This window comes from Pristis pectinata, chromosome 21 (genome assembly GCF_009764475.1).
Source record: "Pristis pectinata isolate sPriPec2 chromosome 21, sPriPec2.1.pri, whole genome shotgun sequence".
Lineage (NCBI taxonomy): Eukaryota > Metazoa > Chordata > Chondrichthyes > Rhinopristiformes > Pristidae > Pristis > Pristis pectinata.
This window is the reverse complement of record NC_067425.1, coordinates 22970127-22989120: the sequence shown is the minus strand read 5'-3', so window position 1 is coordinate 22989120 and position 18994 is coordinate 22970127. Positions and strand designations below refer to the sequence as shown.

Here is an 18994-nt window from a genome sequence, read left to right as displayed (position 1 = left end):
ACTTGGTCCTCAAGGTCTTATAAAAAAAACCCGGAAAAGGAACACCTTTCTTGACTTATTACAGTGAGCACACAGTGAAATAATTTAGTCAGTGTACTGGTGGCAATCTGTTTTTTTGCCCCTGGCCTCTAAATGTTTGCTACTCTGACTGGCAATAATCTAAAGAGTTGATTTCTCTTGCAGAATTGAATATGCTAAATCCTGGAAGCTACTGTTCATTGTTTTTAACAATCTGTTTTGAAGTTACAACAACAGTGATTTTGATGAACTTTAAACATACTCTGTAGAGCCACAGAACAAATTATGTCCTCTTTTTCTTGACAACTGCACCAGGGTAGCATCCACCTGATCAAATTTTTTTGAACATTTCAATTCAGTAACAAGGATTTATATGGAACGTTAAATGTAGAAAGAATGCCCCAAGGCACTTGAACACTTTAATTCAATTCTGCTTTTCTCTAAAGGCTGCATTCTTTCTTCCAAGTAAAGCTTCGGAAAGGCTCTACACAGTTTTATAGTTTATGTTTAATCTCTGTTGTCAGTAAAACTACCATTCTGAACACCTAGTGAAAGGCAGGATTACTCTTTTCAAAGAGGTCTGTCAAACCTAAGGATTTGAATGATGAAAAATTTCAATTTCAGTCAATACAGAAGTAAGCTTAAGGATAAAGGATTCAGACATACTTCAAAATACATTCAATACAATGAACAAGTTCGTGTGTTATCCATTGCCACCTATGAGATGCTTACATCACTATATCTAAAGTGACAGCTCCCAGATGTTTACTTCCTTTACAACAACCCCCTTTGATTACCAGGAAAAGGGAATATTAGAAATTAATTTTAAATTTATGTTTATGGTTTTTCTTTTATACTTATGATCCATCTGTTTTTATTGCATCCTCTGGTGAAAAAAAATCACACAGTCTTCATCATTTGCAAATTATTGATAGTAATTTAAGGTGCTAAAGGACACCATTAGCCCCATCAGTCTATGGCAGTCAACAATGGATTTTAGATTTGTCCATATTCCAGCAGGTTATGTCTCTTCACATGCTCATTCAAGTACCTTTTAAATATGATGAGAATCCCTGCCTGCACCATCCTTCAACAGTAAGTTCTATAACATAGATTGTTGAGTGAAGTGGTTTTTTCCTCAATACCCCTCTAATCCATCCAAAGTTAACTTAAATCTATTACCCCCTAGTTACTGACCTCTCTATTAAGATCAGTAGAGTTGGAGATGAGCAAAGGAAACTCAAGGCAACTTGATGCAAAAAAAAACCACAAACCTCGTCAATTGTAGACAAAATAAAACAAGCCTTGGATTTCTGGTAATACATACAAAATAACAAATGGCTATGGTCCAATCTACACAAATATATCAAGGCCAATTTTCTCAATGTTAAATAAATTACTCTGGAATTAATTCATAATGAGCCAACCCTCACTGCACTGATGTGTGCTCCTTATTGATTTCTCCACCATGTGCTGATTATGTGGCGTAACTATCAAATCTCCGCGCAGTGAAACATTCTCTCAAGGAGTCCGGTGACTAAAAATATAAACCCACATTAGAAATGGTAGAACTTGAGGAGAAGGCACAGCATTTATGTATGGAGTGGGAAGAATTCAGGCTGTGCATACACCTCAATTACATCTCGAAAGGATACATTCTGTTTACTTTCTGTTCTCCTCCTGTATAATTTCAGTATTAGAATCCACACAAAACCTATGTTGAAAAGATTACTTCATGGAAACTGAGTTCCTACTTCTCAATGTTCCAGGAGGAGACAAGAGACACGGGGAAATTCCAGGTGTGAAAATTTACTGCTCAGTTTCTTATGCCTTGAGGCAAACCGCAGAATTTAAGAAAATCACAAATCATCCTATATTTCCTAACAAGAACCACTGACAAGTCCCTGAAAAGGCACTTCATCACTCATGAGCAGATTTAACGTGATGGGGCCAAGTTTTTTTTTACACTGTGCCCCAGGTATTGTAAACTTGTGCCCACAAGCAGCAGTCGTTCTCCATTTGGCACAAGATCACCAAAATCTGGCTGCTTAATCTCAATGAAACTTCCCCAGCAACCACAATGACTAGAAGCTGAAGCAAACTGTAGCTGGCTCTGAAATATGTAAATACAAGTCCAATATATTTCAGGTAAACTAACCAATCAGACATTCCGACAATGTGCAGACATTAATTAAAAGGGAGACCCAATCAACCATCATCCCTACTCTTGCTGTCCTAGACAGGGCCCCAGTTAAGCAGCACTGATTTAAAAACCTGATCCTTTGTTTTCAGATCTTTCCATAGTTTTGCTAATCCTTAGATAATCCTCCAGCACCATGAGGTATCTGCATACCTTGAATGCTGGGTATCGAGCATAACAACATTTAATTGCTCCACTATTGGTGACTAACCAAGACCTTAAGCTTGCTCCTTAAAGCTCTCCTCCCCTCTTTCCTTCTTTCAGACATTTCTTAAATCCTACTTCATGGATCAAGTTTATGATATCCCTCTGCCACAGCATTTGATAATTCGCCTGTGAAGCAGCTTGGGATGTTTTGCCATGTCAAAGGCACTATGTAAATGGAAGTTACCTTTGGCGTAATACTATTGTCGGTAGTGTTGGTTATCATTTTGAAAATATTGCACTATTTTCCATATATATTGCACCAGGGACCTCACAGGAGACCATATGGGCATGTTGAAAGGATTTTTTTTTGAAAATCACCTTTTGCAGTATGTAAAATAATTGTCGTTTTAAGGCTGTCCTCCTTTAAAGAATTCTGTCAAATGACTAACTGACTCAGGGCTGCAACAACAGGGAGAGAAACTTCCAAAGCCAATCTGTGAAGAACCTTCGAATAAAGCACGTGCACAGTGCTTGAGCTCATTGTGTCTCCACGTTATCAATCTGTACACTCTGCATTGGACTTTGCTGGATGTTAAGAGATGTTAACAGATCTCACAATGTTTGATTCATCATGAATGCTCCAATCAAATTTAAAAACTTTTCTGAGATGTTGGATGGTCAAGCTCATTAGGTTGTTGCCCTTCTACCCAAGAGATACATATCCTTGATTGATAGAGGGAGTTCTTTCAGATGACCACATGCCTCTCTATTTACCCAAATGAAGATAAGCCCATGATTTAAAACATCATTAAATTATCAACTGCTAATCTCATTAGGAATAGTTGAGTGGGAGCTGCAAACTTTACACGAGGTGGTCGCCAGGGATTGAAGGTACATTAATGACCTACTGTGGTGGGAAGTGTTGGATGAGCAGTGTAATCCATGCTGCATCAGGCCTGGGAGATTTGGTAAATGAACTCAAATGCACAAAGTGGGAAAGTGCTCTTTTCCACAGCACAGGCCTCGATGAGCATGCATGGAAGCAGATTGTGAAAGGTCAAATGAGCAAATCTGCTGCAGGATAAACTGGTCTCCAGTGACTACCATGGCAGATTTTCAATGTAGTTTGTTCCAAGAACAGTGCTTCTAGAAAAGCACTCCAACAGAATAACAACAGCCAGTTTATCTGCTTCCACTTGTCTTTCCAGAGTTACAGCCAACGTAGCATTCTGCTTCCCAAATGTAGGAAATATTTATTTCATATATTTTGTGTATGACACAATATATCCATAACATATAGAGGGAGAGACTGAAACAAACTATCAAGCATATGCTGACCCTTACTGGTTCTGATGCTGTAAGTACATCATTCATCCATTCACGAACATACACTGGATGGGAACTTGCCAGAGCAGTATACCTCAAGAAATGTGGCAAGGGAAATATGGGAATCAGAGACCTCAGTGACTGGTAGGCCCAACAGTGTATCCCCAGATCCAATGAATTTCAAGGACTGTAAGGATAAAACAATGGAACAACAAAACATGAAGCAGGCCAAATTAATCTCAAATAATGCCCAAAAAGTGAATTAAAGAGGTGGAAAGAGAGAGAAAAATGTTAAGTTTAAATCTTCACTTACTTTAAAATCTCAAATAACAAGTCCCTATCAACAATAAATGAGCCTCCACAGTTTAAACAGGCCAGAGAGTTGATTGACAGTCACAAACAAGTATTGCATCACCAAATGGGCGCTTATGCTATTAATTATCAGATTTAAACACCTGTTTAGTGGGCTTGATGACCAATTAATGTGGAAATCCAAGCAAGTTTTTAGAAGTAGCAGGGAGGGCACAGATAAGATGTTATTGGTGTGGAACAAACAACATGAAAGCACAGGCCAGCTGGTTAGTGTTGGAGATTTGTGACTCTGAATCCCACTAATCTGCACATCGAGAACTGCATGTGCTGTTAACAAGACATTACTGTCACAGCCAACCCTGGCCCCTAATCAGCATAAGATGGGGTGAATTTGACTTTGGTCATACTGTGATGTGGATGACAGCAAGTCCACAGCCCAAAGGAGATAAAAACTAGGAGAGACAGAAAGAGACAAGAGACTGCAGATGCTGGAATATGGAGAAGATCTGCTGGAAGAACTCAGTGGGTCGAGCAGTATCTGTGGAAGTACAGGAATTGTTGATGTTTCAGGTCAAAACCCTGCATCAGGACTGATTAATTTTCCTAAAGCATGGTTTTGACCCAAAACATTGACAATTCCTTTCCTCTCACAGATGCTGCTCGGCCCGCTGAGTTCTTCCAGCAGATTGTTTGTTGCTCTAGGGGAGACAAAATTGTCCAAGCCCACTTAAAGGATGAACTTTAGTTTCAAACCCAAGTAGTGAAAATGGCAAATTTTCTTCACTCTACTGAGATAAGATTACATTTATTCCAATTACAAAACAAAGACTTTGTGCACGATTCCTCAATTTCTGTTCTTTTACTTGAAGATTCCTGGTCGCCAGATAACATTCTCAGACTAAATGGCAAGGCTGGAGACTTGGTCTTCACCATCTGCCAAGCCTGATCAGTGTTTGCCTGCTTCAAGTCATTCCCACTGATTGTCCTTTCATTTTCCATCTATCCATAAGTGGAAACACCTGGCTTTTCTTCAGTACTTCTCCAGCTGTTCCAATAAAGACCCATAGCTGACCATACAAGGATGCAAGCTTGTACTGTACAAATGGAGCTAACTGTTTAAGACCCATCACTTCAATTCATGAACATTCCTTTGATTGAAATATAATTCTGTTCTTGAAGAAACAGTGTGCAATATATTTCTATTTTAAATGTAGAAAAGGGAGTTGGGCTGTGGGAAATAGGGAGACCAGAAAGCTGCTCACAAAAACACGCATGCTTAAATCATTAAGAGATCATGTTTCTTTTTACCTCACTTGTCGTACAGCACAAAGAGGGCTTTCTAAACTTCCCCTTCCTTTTCAAAAAAAATATCGGTAACATTTAATTTATGCTGCATGTGAGTAGTTAACTTAATAACAATAATGGATGGATTATATTAGAAATGTGAATATATAAGAAATTTGAAGAATTTTGAACACATTTTTTTCTTCCCAAAAATACAAGGAATCAGTGTTTCAGCACAACAAGTATGCAATGCCCACGTTTGTTTTAGGAAATATGTAAGTTTTAACTGCAGAGATTATTTTACTCTGTTTCTAGATGGTCAAACGCCCTTGCTCCGCTCAGTACTTCACAGACAGGAGACACACAGACACAGATGCTCTGAATATATCAGGAAGAGACACTCTAACCACCAAGTGTGAAGATCCCAGCAGTCAATTTTTAGCAAAGCCTCAAGGCAAAGCAATTGTGAAAGAATCTGGCCCAAAATTAAAGCAATGGAGAATGTTGTTCAATTGTTTGTCTTCTTCAGTTATCAAGATTTCATTGGATGTTATTTCATTGGGAGTGAACATTAAATTGAAATGCTCCCCCTCTGTCCTACCTCACCCCATCACAATCTCTTTCCCCTCCTCCACCCTCCATCACCCACACACTCCTCCCATTGGTTCCCCTCCCTCACTACTTCCATCTGCCTTCGCTAATTTCCTCCTTTTATTCCGTGCTCCACCTTCCTCTCCCGTCAGATTCCATCACCTTCATCCCTTTATCACTTCCACTTCTAGCGCTATTCCCACTCTCCCCTCCCCCATCAGTCTACCTCTAATCCCCACCTGGATCCACCTATCGCCTGCCATCTCTGGCCCCATCCCTTCCATTCACCTTTTCACACTGACTATCTCCACTCTCTCTTTCAGTCCAGATAAAGGGTCTCGACCCAAAACATCAACTGTCTGTTTCCCTCCATAGATGCTGCCTGACCCACTGAGTTCCTGCAGCATCTTGTATGATGCTGCAGATTCCAGCGTTGGCAGGCTCTTGTATATTCATCAAGTTGAAATGCTTGGAATGCTAATACTGTTGGGACACATGGTACTGAAAGCATCCATTCCTTTCCAGGAAACTTTAGCCAAGCAGTTTCACTAATGCCCTTGTGCAATTCAAGAGCTAATGCTGTAAATGCAAATACATAACCTACAAAGCTATGCACCTTTCATTAATGGATTCAACACAAAACCTGTGTATTCCACCTATTGATATTTCCCAGACAAATGCTCACCGGGTCCTGACTTGCCTTTAGAAAATGTCATGGAGTTACTGAAGGTATCCTAGCAAAAAATTACAGTCAAATAATGGGAGCCTTCACAAATAAGCCCAGTTCTTCACTAACCACACTATCTCACTTAAACTATGACAAATGTAACATAGCATTTGATTAATTTTCTCATGATCTGAATGCTATAAATATTTTTCTGCAAAATTTGTTCCTTGTCCTAACTTCTGAAAAGTGCAGTAGCCATGCTGAAGTAGTTTGCCCTGATCAGCATTAGGATTTCAACCATTTCAATTTGGAGTGATAACATTCTCTTTGTGTCCATTCTCTTTGTGACACAACCATTCGCTATTACACCATATTCCTTTCAGATAGGACAAAATAAAAATTCATGGGTATGCTTCCTATGGAATCTGCTCCATAATAACTGCTTTCCTGTGTTATGGCAGTGACTGCACACCTAAAGAGTTTCACTTTCTTTACAACTCTTCCTGACGTTCTCAAAGCTACTGGATAAATACATCCATTCCAACATTTTCAATTATGAGAGGAAGGTTCTTGGATTCCTGTTCTCTTTGGGCTGCTCAATATCCTGCTCAGTGAGCGCAGAGTTTTGCGAATTCTACTTTTTGTATTTCGGCTGCATTCTCTGACTTACACCAAAGTACCTTTCACTCCATAAATATTTGCCCAATGATTATTCTCATCTTTAGCAATAGATATGACCATCTTCTGATGTTAGAGCAAGGCAGCCTCAGAAGCAGTAAATATCGCAGCCATCTCCGACAGAAAAGTATTTCAAACTCCTGACCAGAAGAAAAAAAATCAAATGTCATGTTATATTTACCTTGTTAATTCAGCTGAAATGGTGGAGTTAGAGCAGAAATGGGCTCATTTGCAAAGATTTTCTTGATTTGATGATAGGGAATCACTGGGTCATCTTTAGTCACAGTGATAAACTACTGAGATGCGAGGTGATGAAAACTCCATGATGTTGTCCAAAAGCAAGTCAGGACATACTTAGCAATTCTGGAATCCCAGAATACCATCTCAGAACACATGTAAAATTCTGATAATGAATCTGTAATTTGATATGGCTTTCAGAGATCATTGGCCTTGAAGATTAAGTTTCAGATATTTCATTCAATGTCCTATGGATAGAAATATTTACAAAGTTATATCTATTTACTTTCCTGTTTCCATTTTCCATAATTTGATCGATTTTCTCATGATCTGATAATTATCTGCTCTTTTCTGAGCTGACAGCATTTCTCATGTCAAAAGTCAGCTCCTGGGCACCTATGGCCTGTGAATATCTCTTCCGATTCCCATTGCTCACTGGGTACATGAATCTCAGGTAGCTATTTGAAATTTGGAAACCTCACATGGGATCCCCATGTTGCTCACACCCACAACCATACATGTATACTCTCTATGATCATCGCGGACTGCTGGAACATTTTCCAGGCCGTGGAAAATTACTTTCCTATTAGCACATTGGAAGAGATACTGTAAGTCTTTCTCTGGTTCCAATATATTAGTCATATGTACATCAAAACACACAGTGAAATCCACCTTTTGCGTAGAGCATTCTGGGTGCAGCCCGCAAGTGTCGCCACGTTTCCGGCGCCAACATATCACACCCACAACTTCCTAACCCATACGTCTTTGAAATGCGGGAGGAAACCAAAGCACCCAGAGGAAACCCACGCAGACACGTGGAGAACGTACAAGCTCCTTACAAACAGCGGCCGGAATTGAATCTAGGTCGCTGGTGCTGTAACAGCGTTATGCTAACCGCTACACTACTGTGCCTGCCCCAATATGGTCAATCACTGATCATATCTTGCTCTGTCACTAATTGCAGAAGAACAAAGTTGCAACCTCAACTTGTAGCTTCACAACTGTCACATTAGTTTACATGGAATGTCTAGTAATGTCCTTTCCAGCCAATGCATTGGAAGTGGACAGCTGGTGCAGCAGGACTTACAACTGGTCTATTTTACTCAGCAAATAGTCCACTTAAACACTGCACAATCAAGAACAGCATGCAAAATCTATTTAAAAACAATTTCATCAAAGCAGAGCAAACTTATGATCAAAACTACAGTATCAGGAGATAAAGTGGGACAATTAATCCAGTAAAATTCAGTTAGTGGAGGTCAGTAATATAGTATATTCAGGTGCATTAAAATGAATCCTATCTGCCCATCCATGCAGTCTCCAGGTGTGCTAAACTACTCAGTCACATTCCCTCAAGCCAGGAATAGTGGCATCATTATTTCTCTGGAAGAGGCAGAAGTGCAATCAATTTGAATCAACAATGATTCTGTGGGTGCAGGGGCATGCTGGTTAGATTGCTGACTTGGTAATCCAGGGGCCTACTTATGCAGAAATACAAGTTCAAATTCTATCAAGGCAGTAGGGGCATTTAAATTTGGTTAATTACATATTTTTAAATTAAAACTCAAGTAACAGTGACTACTTGATTGTCATAAAAATCCATCTGGTTCACTTCTCTGTCATCCTTGCCGGTCTGATTCATATGTGAGTCCAGACTCTCAGCAATGTGGTTCACGTTACACTGCCTTACAAAATGTCCTAACAAGACACTCACTTTGAGGGTAGTGAGGGGTGCACAAATAATGCTGCCTTTGGCCACAGTGCCCATACTGTATGTAGTTGGTCATTGATTAACTAAATACCTGAAGTTTACAAGTTGTTGTTAAAATATACTTATTATAAATTCTCCTACACAAATATAACAATCGAACCTCCAAATAATTGTACAAACGACACCAGTGCCAGGTCTTAAGTCTAATTGCTGGTTAGTCTGCTCAGTTAGTGCTGAAGGGCAGAATGTACCACTTTCCTTGACCATGAAAATGATACTCAGGTCCCAAGCAAGAGTTGTATAAGTAATAGACCCATCCCAGTTCAACAGCCAGGATGAGATTCACATGATGACTGTTGGTGATTATATGTACCAGTTAGCTTTACAAATTTGGACATTGTCTTTTTTTTACACAGTGCATTAAATCCTTTGCACTAATCACTCTAAAAAGCATTTAATTGATTATTTTAGCAGGAATAACTGAAGAACCTACGAAGCATGAATGCAGATGCCCTGTCTCTCCATTTGGTGACATTTATTGCTCAAAACCTGATGGCAAGGCCTAGATGCCAGCTAAGGCAGGTATTCAAACTTCAGCTTCATGGTTTTTATTTCAGCAAAACCAATGTAGGGAATTTGACTCAAAAGGCAGCAATGATCCACAGGGCATGGGAGAGGAGATTGGCTCACAACATTCAGTGGGCAATTTTTATTCAAGAACTGAGGCAGTGAAGAGTTTTCATTTATCTCTGATCCACAGAATGTCCATTTCTTCACACATTTATCAGAAGACACTGGATAAATGATTTAAAATCATGGTGCTGAAGTTTCTTTATTAGATTTTATTCATAATGTTCACAAGCAAAACTGTACTAAATCTCTTTACATAGTGCTCCCCTGCTGTTAAATCACAGTTCTTCTGTAAAACAAAAGCAGACAGAGGAAATCACCACAATACTAAAGGACATCACTTTGGTAACAAATATACTTATGAAATCTTTTCCATTTGATTGGAGCAGGCAAACTGCCTTCTGGGGAGCTGAAGGCTGAGCAATGTCCCACAACTATTTTAGTGAAGGCATCAGTCTATATTTCCTTTGAAACTGATATCTCTTCTGAGGCACTTGAATTTCTAAGGTACATAGTGTTCTGGAGATTACATTTTTGTTTTGGCTTTATATTAACTGGGACCATATCAAACCAGTATTAACAATATGAATTTGCTTCACTCCCAGAGCTGTTACTGTGGACAATATTGCTGTTTCTACTACCTGTCATTATGTCATCTTTTAATGCAATATTAAAGTGCTGACAGCCACATCACTGAGCAGGAAGGGAAAATAGAAACTTGGAAATGACAGGAGGACTGAAATCCCCATGGTAAATGAATGGCTTTGAAGGAAGATCTCAAATAGGAAGAGGCAAAGGGATTTTGGAATTTGGGGTCTAGGCTATGAAAATAAGACCACCAGTGATGAAGCAGAAAGGACAGGATAAGATTCTGGGTGGGTGAGTGGCTCAGAAGAATGAAGAATTCAAGAAATTGTAGCACAGGAGGAGACTGCAGAGATAGAAAAGGACAAAATCTTGAAATACAATAAGAAATAGTAATAGGGTATTGAAACACGCAAAGCCAACGCATAGCTTTAGGGTCAGACATTTTTTTTTGCCAAGAGGCAGAACTGTTCTCGTCTCTGTTCTGATTAACCCATGAAATTTTGCATCTGTAAAATATTTTCTTAATGAACTGCATGCATGAGAGAGAGGGAATAAAGGACAGAAGGTGGAAATAAGCAGGGGAATTAAGCAGCAGGCAAATGAGTAATACAAGAAAGTACAAAAGAGAGAAAAGTGACAATAGGGTTCACTGACCATATTCTGCTAGAAAATCATGTACCAAGATCTCAGCAAATTATAAAATAATTCTAGAAATGCGTGAAAGCCACTTGTCAATATTTAACATGAAATGCATCTGAAGATAATGGGTGAACTATTTGAAATACTTCAAAAGGTAGTCCCAATTTACACACACAGACTTATTTACATTAACAGAAATGAAATTAAACAGCAAGAGAAATGGCTGAGGAGAAGATGTAGTGCTGGCTGGAGCAGATAATCCCACCAATATTTTTAAGCTTCCTATCACCTTTCATTACAATTGAACGACAATACAGAAAGTTCACATCAGAACATAAACAAAACCCATTAGCACAGGTCCAGAAAATTGCTGCTTGTGGGGACGGGCTGTCAGATTGGAAAACAAAAGCACTTTTTAAAAAGGACAATAAAATGGGTGAAGATATTTACAAAGTTAATTATCATATTTATGGGCATTGCACAGAAATATTAAATTTTTACAAAAGGATTGGGAAGTTTGGTCCTCCTGTTGAACTAGTAGGAAATTAAATGATTTGTATTTTATTTTGCTTACTTGCTTATTTATTTGCCTGCATTGAAGTGAAGCAAATAAAAATTAAATTAACTTTGAAGTATTCAGGTCAGCACTGATTCCCATTATTTTATTGCAGCTTAGTATTTCTCAAAGATTCTGCAACAATTGGTCCACTTTTCATTCCTGCTGAGTTTACCCTGCCTAATTTTTTGTGCAAAACACAGACAGTATTGTGTACAAGACCTCACTTGAGAAAAATCCAAGCAACTCCACAACTAACTCTCCCCCAGAAATAATCAAGAGCAGCACCAGAAGCTGTGAAACATTTCACAATTAAAACAATGACAGTTTGTGGCTTAGAACAAAATAACCAGCACTTTATTTCCAGTTAACACCGGGCAGGTGTCTGTCAGCACAAGTTATCAATGACACAGCAACCATTTTATTCAAAGAACTGAGAAAGAGAAAGCCACAAGGCTGCTCAGTCAATGGCTTTCTCCTTCCCTCTGCAGACATGCAGGGACAGTTAAGGGCTGGTCTGCAGGGAGGAACCTTGGGGATGTAGTGAAAAGTAAAACATATCGACTTACCTTCTCTGCGTACTTGAACTTGACATAGAACCAGCTCGATTTAATCATTGTCTCACCTCCTGCTCCTCACAGGCAAAAAGGATTTTTTTTTCAAAGAAAAGAAGAAACTGTGTTCACTTATAAAAAGCTTTGAATGCCAGCAGGATTCCTGTTTGGTAGATGTTTTCCAAAGGGCATGTAGTGAAGGTTCTCTCTTTTCCTGTCTTATTCTGCCCTTAAAGCGCTCAGAGCTTGCTACTGAGCCCCGCTTCCTCAAAGCCTCGCTCTGCGTGGCTCTGACAGATTGGCTGCATGACAAGAGAATTTCTCAAATGGACTTCAGCTGCATTCATCACAAATGGCACATGTCAGTAAGCCAAGAGGCTTCAGACCTGGCCCAGTCCCAAGAGGCCAATCCCTCTGCAGAATGGATAATGAAATCCAATGCTTCCCCTCCAGACACGGATTAACACCTGACTAAACATTATTCTGACAGGAAACTGCAGCCCATCCGAGTTCATATGTGGGACTGCGCCCCAGTGCTGCATCAAAATAACACTACACAGATTCTGAAAATAATTACCAGGAGCTTGACTAAGCAAGCCCTTTCACATCTATTTTCACAAGAATGTGTTTGTTTTCTGACTTGTTCAACCAGCAGTCACAATGGACAGCATAATAAAACTGTAAAAGTTGCTTGCTTTTTCCAATTTACATCAGACTGCTATGTTGAAGAAGCCTGATATTCAGTTATCATCCACTGGTTCTATACAACAATTATAAAATGTTACGGGTATTATATGTGTAGGAAAGCATCAATGCCAGATTAACCCCTTCAGTTCCAAGACTGATTATTTTATTTTAAAGCAAGCAATTCATTTGTGTTTGGTATCATTGAAGTAAGGGGCCTTAATGATTTATTTATTTATTCATTCATTGGATGTGCTGTGAAGGGCAGCTAATTGCCTCCAAGCTAAATGGCTTGCAAGGCAATTTCATTTTGCTTCAGCGCTGCCCCTCCCTCAGTTTGGTACTTCCTCAGACTTGCCCCTTCTGCACCGCAGTGTGCCTTTGGCACTGCCCCTCCCACCGTGCATTGCTCCCTCAGCACTGCCCCTCCCACAGTGCATTTTTCCCTCCTTACTGCCCCACCTCCAACATCGCTGTGTTTCGTGAGTGACACATAGGCTGGATGAGGTAATGAAAGCAGATTTCCTTCTCTAATGGACAAATGCATGATTTATCACATCTATTTGTTCCAAGCTTTATAAACAAGTTGCTCTCAATTACTTGGAAAGAATGCATTGGCATGAGGTGGGATACTACCCTTTCATTGAGTCTGCAAATAGACAACTGCTGAGTGCATTGTGCATCCTACTTAAATGGCAGCTAGTTATTGATTCCCACAAATTGCACACTATGGCAATAGTCTTCTGCTCCTGTCATGTTTCATGCAATAGGTCTCAAATATTTCTATCCCTTGCTTTCCAGCTTCAAAAAAAATAGGATTTGTTTTTTTTTAGCTCCAAGGCAATTCTAAAAGGACATATGAGTGCACTCACCCAGTACAAAGATCTCTTGATTCTTCAAGCATTGTTATGCCTGTTTAAAATCATTCCAGAAAGCAGTGTGAAATACCGATCATCACCATCATCATTTGATGTTTAAAACTGGAAATACAATTGTCCCACAGTTATCAAATATTTCCTTCAGCAAGTTATGGGGCAGCAGTGTAATGAACCAGATCACTTGAAGTTGAACTGACATCTTTAAGTAATTATCAGATATTCTTTATGATATGTTACTTGATTTTCCTGGTTCTTGGTAAGTTGTACAGACAAACATTTTATATCTTATAAAGTATGTTTTACTGTGGCTAAAATGTAGCTGTGACCTTTTCAGAAGGCAAAATCTAATTAGTAAATAACAATTCTACTTGAATTATGGCACAGCTTAATTTTAAAATTCTGACCCTTGTTTTCAAATCCCTCCAGATGCACATCCCTCACTATCTGCTGCCTAATTAGCCTCTTCCACTTGGCAATTCGGAGATCTCTGTGCTTCTTCAACTCTGGCTTCTCATGTATCCCTGATATTCTTTGCTCTACCACTGAAGGTATGCATTCAGCTGCCGAAGCCTTTAGGTTCTGCAATTCCACCCTATACCTCTATCTCTCTCCTATTCTGTAATACTCTTAAATACCTCCCGCCTTCGAACAAGCCTTTGTAGACCTGGCCCGATATCTCCTAATGCACTCCAATATCAGATTTTGTTTCATGTTTGCTTCTGTGAAAACACCTGGATGTTTAACCATGTTTTTACAACGTAAATTAAAGTGTTTGCAAATGAATGTATTCATTTGATGAAGAATATGTGGAGGGTGAGTTCAGTCAGAGTTTGTTTGCTATTGAGCTTCCAGGTCAGGACACCCCTGAATTCTAAGACTTAAGATCTAGATACACAATTATCTATTTTCATCAGGATTTCCTGAACTTGAGCAAATTTTTTCCACTCATTCCAAACGACTGGATATTTTAGGAAAATACCATTAATTTTCCACAGGAATCACCGATTTACAGAAATCCCGCTAACAAGTCCTGTCACTTTCCTCCTAACACTTGAGTTTTTCCACTCCACATTATGGTACTGATGTTCCCACACAATCTCATCCACAAACCCCAACCAGGTCCACTATAGATTGCTGACTTCCCGATCCCACAAATCCACAAACATTGCCCAATCAGCAAATCCATGAACCCCCATCATGCAATTTCCTGAGATCCCTGCTCTCCTCCAATGCTGGCCTCCAGTGCATCTCTGATATTCTTTGGTCCACCACTGAAAGCATGCCATCGGCTTTGATCTCCACCACAGGCTACAGGTTTCTGGCCAGCCAAATACCACCCAACTCCCAGGCCCTGATCCAATCTCCAACTGCTGACCCTCTCAATCCACATGCTCCACCCTCCAGATCTGAACTAGGTGTAGGATGCTATTTTCTCCTTCACACAACCCATCAGTGTGTGAGATGAATGGCGATTTGGTGGTCCCAAGATCAGAGGACCACAAAGGATACCTTTTATGGTGCAAACTATTTCCAGGACTCCAAACATTTGTCAGGAAATCCACAAAGATCTACTGCTTTTAATCTATAATCAGTGGATCTAATATTAGTCTGTTTATGTTTTGTAAGGATGTCCCATGGTCTTGAAACATGTGCCATACTTAGTGTTACTACGGCAGGCTGTTGGTTAGTGACTAAGTTTCCCAGCACTCAACTTGAACAACACAATTTGTTATTTGAATCTCTTGCATTAACATTGCTGACTGCATGTTGTCAATCACAGCATACCGTATATGCGCTAAGTGCTCTAAATAATTAGATCAAGCTGCCTAGCTCAGTGGTAGAAATTTTTTGGAAAGGCCTGTGTTCACTGGAGTTAATCTTTGTGGTTGCTTGGCTGGCTGTGATGAAATCTGCAACAACCTTAATAATATTATCTGTGTTTTAATATATGGAGGCAAATACATTTGAGGCATTTAAGAGGCTCTTAGATAGGCACATGAATGTGCAGAGAATGGAGGGATATGGACATTGTGTAGGTAGAAGGGATTAGTTTAGTTAGGCATTTAATTACTAGTATACTTAGTTCGGCACAACATCGTGGGCCGAAGGGCCTGTTCCTGTGTCATACTGTTCTATGTTTTATATGTGAAACTTATCCTTAGTAGTCGAAGGCCGATACATTGGAAGTTGATGCACCTAGATCATTACAATTTCATGGACAGACACAAAGCATTATCAAAGGTGCTAAGGAAATGTTTACTCCTAGTGTATCAGGCGATATTACAAATTATACAACAACTCTAGAGTGCTACACTAACCAAGGGAACTGTGAGCAGGTATGGGCATAATGCCAAGGAAATGATAAATTGGCCACAGAAGGAGTGTAGCACTGATTTACCAGGATAGCACCTGGATATGAAGGTTAAAATTTGAGAGACTGCACAGACTGGAGTTGTGTTCCTTAGAATTTAGAAATGGGATAATTTAATCAAAGTTTTCAGGGCATTAATATTGATTAGAAAAGACCAACAGAAATGGTGAACTTTGGCTGGGGATGAAAGAAGTGAATCCAAAATTAGAGCCAGGCCTTTCAGAACGGAGATTGAGGAAACACGTAAAGGCAGCCAAAAGCTTGGAGGTCTCATGCAGATGGAAATTGATGGTAGATCAATAATTAATATTAAATCAGAGATTGATCGATGTTTGGTAATTGATGGTATTCAGGGACAGGGTTAAAAGGTGGTAATATGGAGATAAGTAACAAATAAGATGAGATCTGACTAAATGACAGAGCAGGTTCAGGGACTGAGCATCCTGCTTCTGCTAGTATGATCCTATGCTCATGACCACGAGTTCAATTGCAGAGCCTTTCTTGCAGAATGCAAGGGAAAAAGGTGCGAACTTTCAAGACCACAGTGAGAAAGTGCAGGGCATATTGAAGGGTAAGAAGGTGAGAAGGGGTAGGGAAAATCGAATACTGTTTGATAGAATTGAAAACCAAAAGAGATCTAGAAGAAGCAAATAAGGCAAAAGACAAATTTCCCCAAGCCTAGGATTCGATGGAGGAAGTTAGTCTCATTTATCTTGTCAATGGTCCTGTCGAGGACTGAATCAGAAATAAGTAGGTGCACAGAACATTTCAGACAAATTTGACACACAGGCTGGTGGAAAGTGTCACCCTTACCTGAAATGCACTCCATAAGGAAGATTAAACATAAGATAGATGAATAGATAGAAAGAATGCAAAGTCCAATCCAGGAGCATTATTATGTGAGTTCTAGATGCATGGTATTCCTAGCAATATCAAGAATTCTGCCTGTGATAACAAATTATGTGGCTGAATGAATAGAGTAAGGGAGATTGATGAGATGCTAAGACATCCAAGCAATTAAGCAAATGGGCTGAAGTGGTAAATGGGTTTTAATATGTTCATATAATGTGGAGTAATAGATGTTCAAAAAGGAATCATAGACCATGTAAAAATGAATAGACATCCGTCAACCTAAGTAACAAAGGGAAAGAATTACAGACTTCATTCAAACCATCCAGGCAGTGTAAAACTATTAGCAACAAAGCCGAGAATACAGTGGGAGGCACCTCAAGGATACTGGATTCTAAGGAGAACCAATTCTAATGCTGGATAAGAACTTTGCTGAGACTACTTTGTTTCAATACAAAGAGCGACTGACACATGAAATGAACTTGTTAAATTAAAAATTTGTCAAATACAATTTTTCCACATTCCTACTCTTGACATTCCACCAGAGACATTGACACTTCACTGAACCATGATCAATGTCCAACACCCTGCCTAAAAGTGGGCAAATTTCATGCTGTGGGGTACTGGGTGAGGACATTATGATGGAAACAAATTCTGCCCTCCCCTGGTATTTCCACAGGTCTGGCTCCAGCAGTTAACGTGACACCTTGGTCTTTTCTGCCCTGAACAACTCAGAGGGAGCAGTTTAACCTGTGAACCATAGCAGAAAATCATTCTCCTCTTTCTAACAAACTGTTTAATATACTCACTACTCTTAAAAAAAAAACTGGGATATCCTAGGGTTTTAAATACTTTGGTATGCTTTGGAAGCAGCTGCTAAACTAATAAAGTGCTATATCTGGTGTGATGTGAGAGTCGAGTGCAGCCAAATTTCATTGCTTGTGCATTCCACTGTCAGGCTGAAAATAAAGCTCAGTGTTTATTATGGTTCTAATTGTGTTGGACACACAGATGTAGTCAAAATGCAATTTAAAACAGTTGCATTAAAAGAGATGCAAAATGCTACCAGTGTTTTGTCGACAAATGTTGTTAGGTCTTCTCAGGTATCCCAACAAAGTTGCAAGTATCTCAGCTTCCAGCTGAATTGCACATCTCGGAACTCGGACTGAATATCTCTTTGTAATTATTCACTGGATGTGGATGTCACTGACAACTCCAGCACTTTTTGCCCATCCACAATTACCACTAAACAGAGGAAGTTGTTGAGAGTCAATGTATAAGCCAGACCAGCTAAGGATGATAGACTTTCTTCATTAAGGAACGTTAGTGAGCCAGATAGGTTTTTACAATAATCCAGTAGTTTCATGGTTGTCATTATTGACTTAACGGCATAAAATTAAATTTCACAATTGCCGCAGTGGGATCCAAACTCCTACCTCTGGATTAATAGCCCAGAGCTCTGACAGCTAGTGCAATAACTTAACCACCTCATTACTTCATCCTGAAATGTCTTCAAATATATTTTGATCCAGCTACAAACCCAACATAACTGATGATACCACGTGCATCATTTAGTTCTGCTACGATCTTTTATCTTTTTGTTCAGCGACCTAAGGAACTGAACTGTTCATTCTTTATTTTTCACAAAGCGTCAGCAGTTCCTGCAGTACAACAATGACAACACCAAAAGTGTTTCACATAAGAGAGACTTCAGATGCTGGAAATCTGGAGCAACACGCAAAATACTGAAGGAACTCAGTGGATCAGGCAGCATCTGTAGAGGGAAATGGACAGCTGACGTTTTGGGTCAAGACCTTTCATCAGGATTGGTGAAACAGAAGTGTTTCATTGACTGCAAAGTCACTTGGGATGTCTTGAGTTTGCAAAAGTCTTTATATTAATGCTAGTTATTTTTTTCTTTTTCTCAGGCCTTTGGTGAGACTTGAAGGTTTGTTTAAAACTAGATTACTCATGAGGTGTGTTCCAAAATGGTGAATGCAACTACTTAAATGTGCACCCACGTACACTTAACATTGAGCTGGATGGGACCAGCTACAAGGTCAGGAAAGTTCTC

General features: G+C 39.5%; 1 protein-coding gene across 9 annotated transcripts in view; it reads right to left on the bottom strand.

Annotated features, from left to right (window-relative positions):
* The window catches only part of auts2a (activator of transcription and developmental regulator AUTS2 a), a 940688-nt gene that overhangs the window by 600382 nt on the left and 321312 nt on the right, over nt 1-18994 (bottom strand). The window contains exon 1 of one of the 9 annotated variants that reach the window (XM_052035570.1): nt 12154-12371. The exons of the other annotated variants lie outside the window; for them this stretch is intronic. Within the exon in view, the coding sequence (XP_051891530.1) occupies nt 12154-12201 (48 nt within the window). The 5' untranslated portion in view covers nt 12202-12371. Of the gene's footprint in view, nt 1-12153; nt 12372-18994 lie in introns of those variants that run through there. 9 annotated transcript variants of the gene reach the window in all.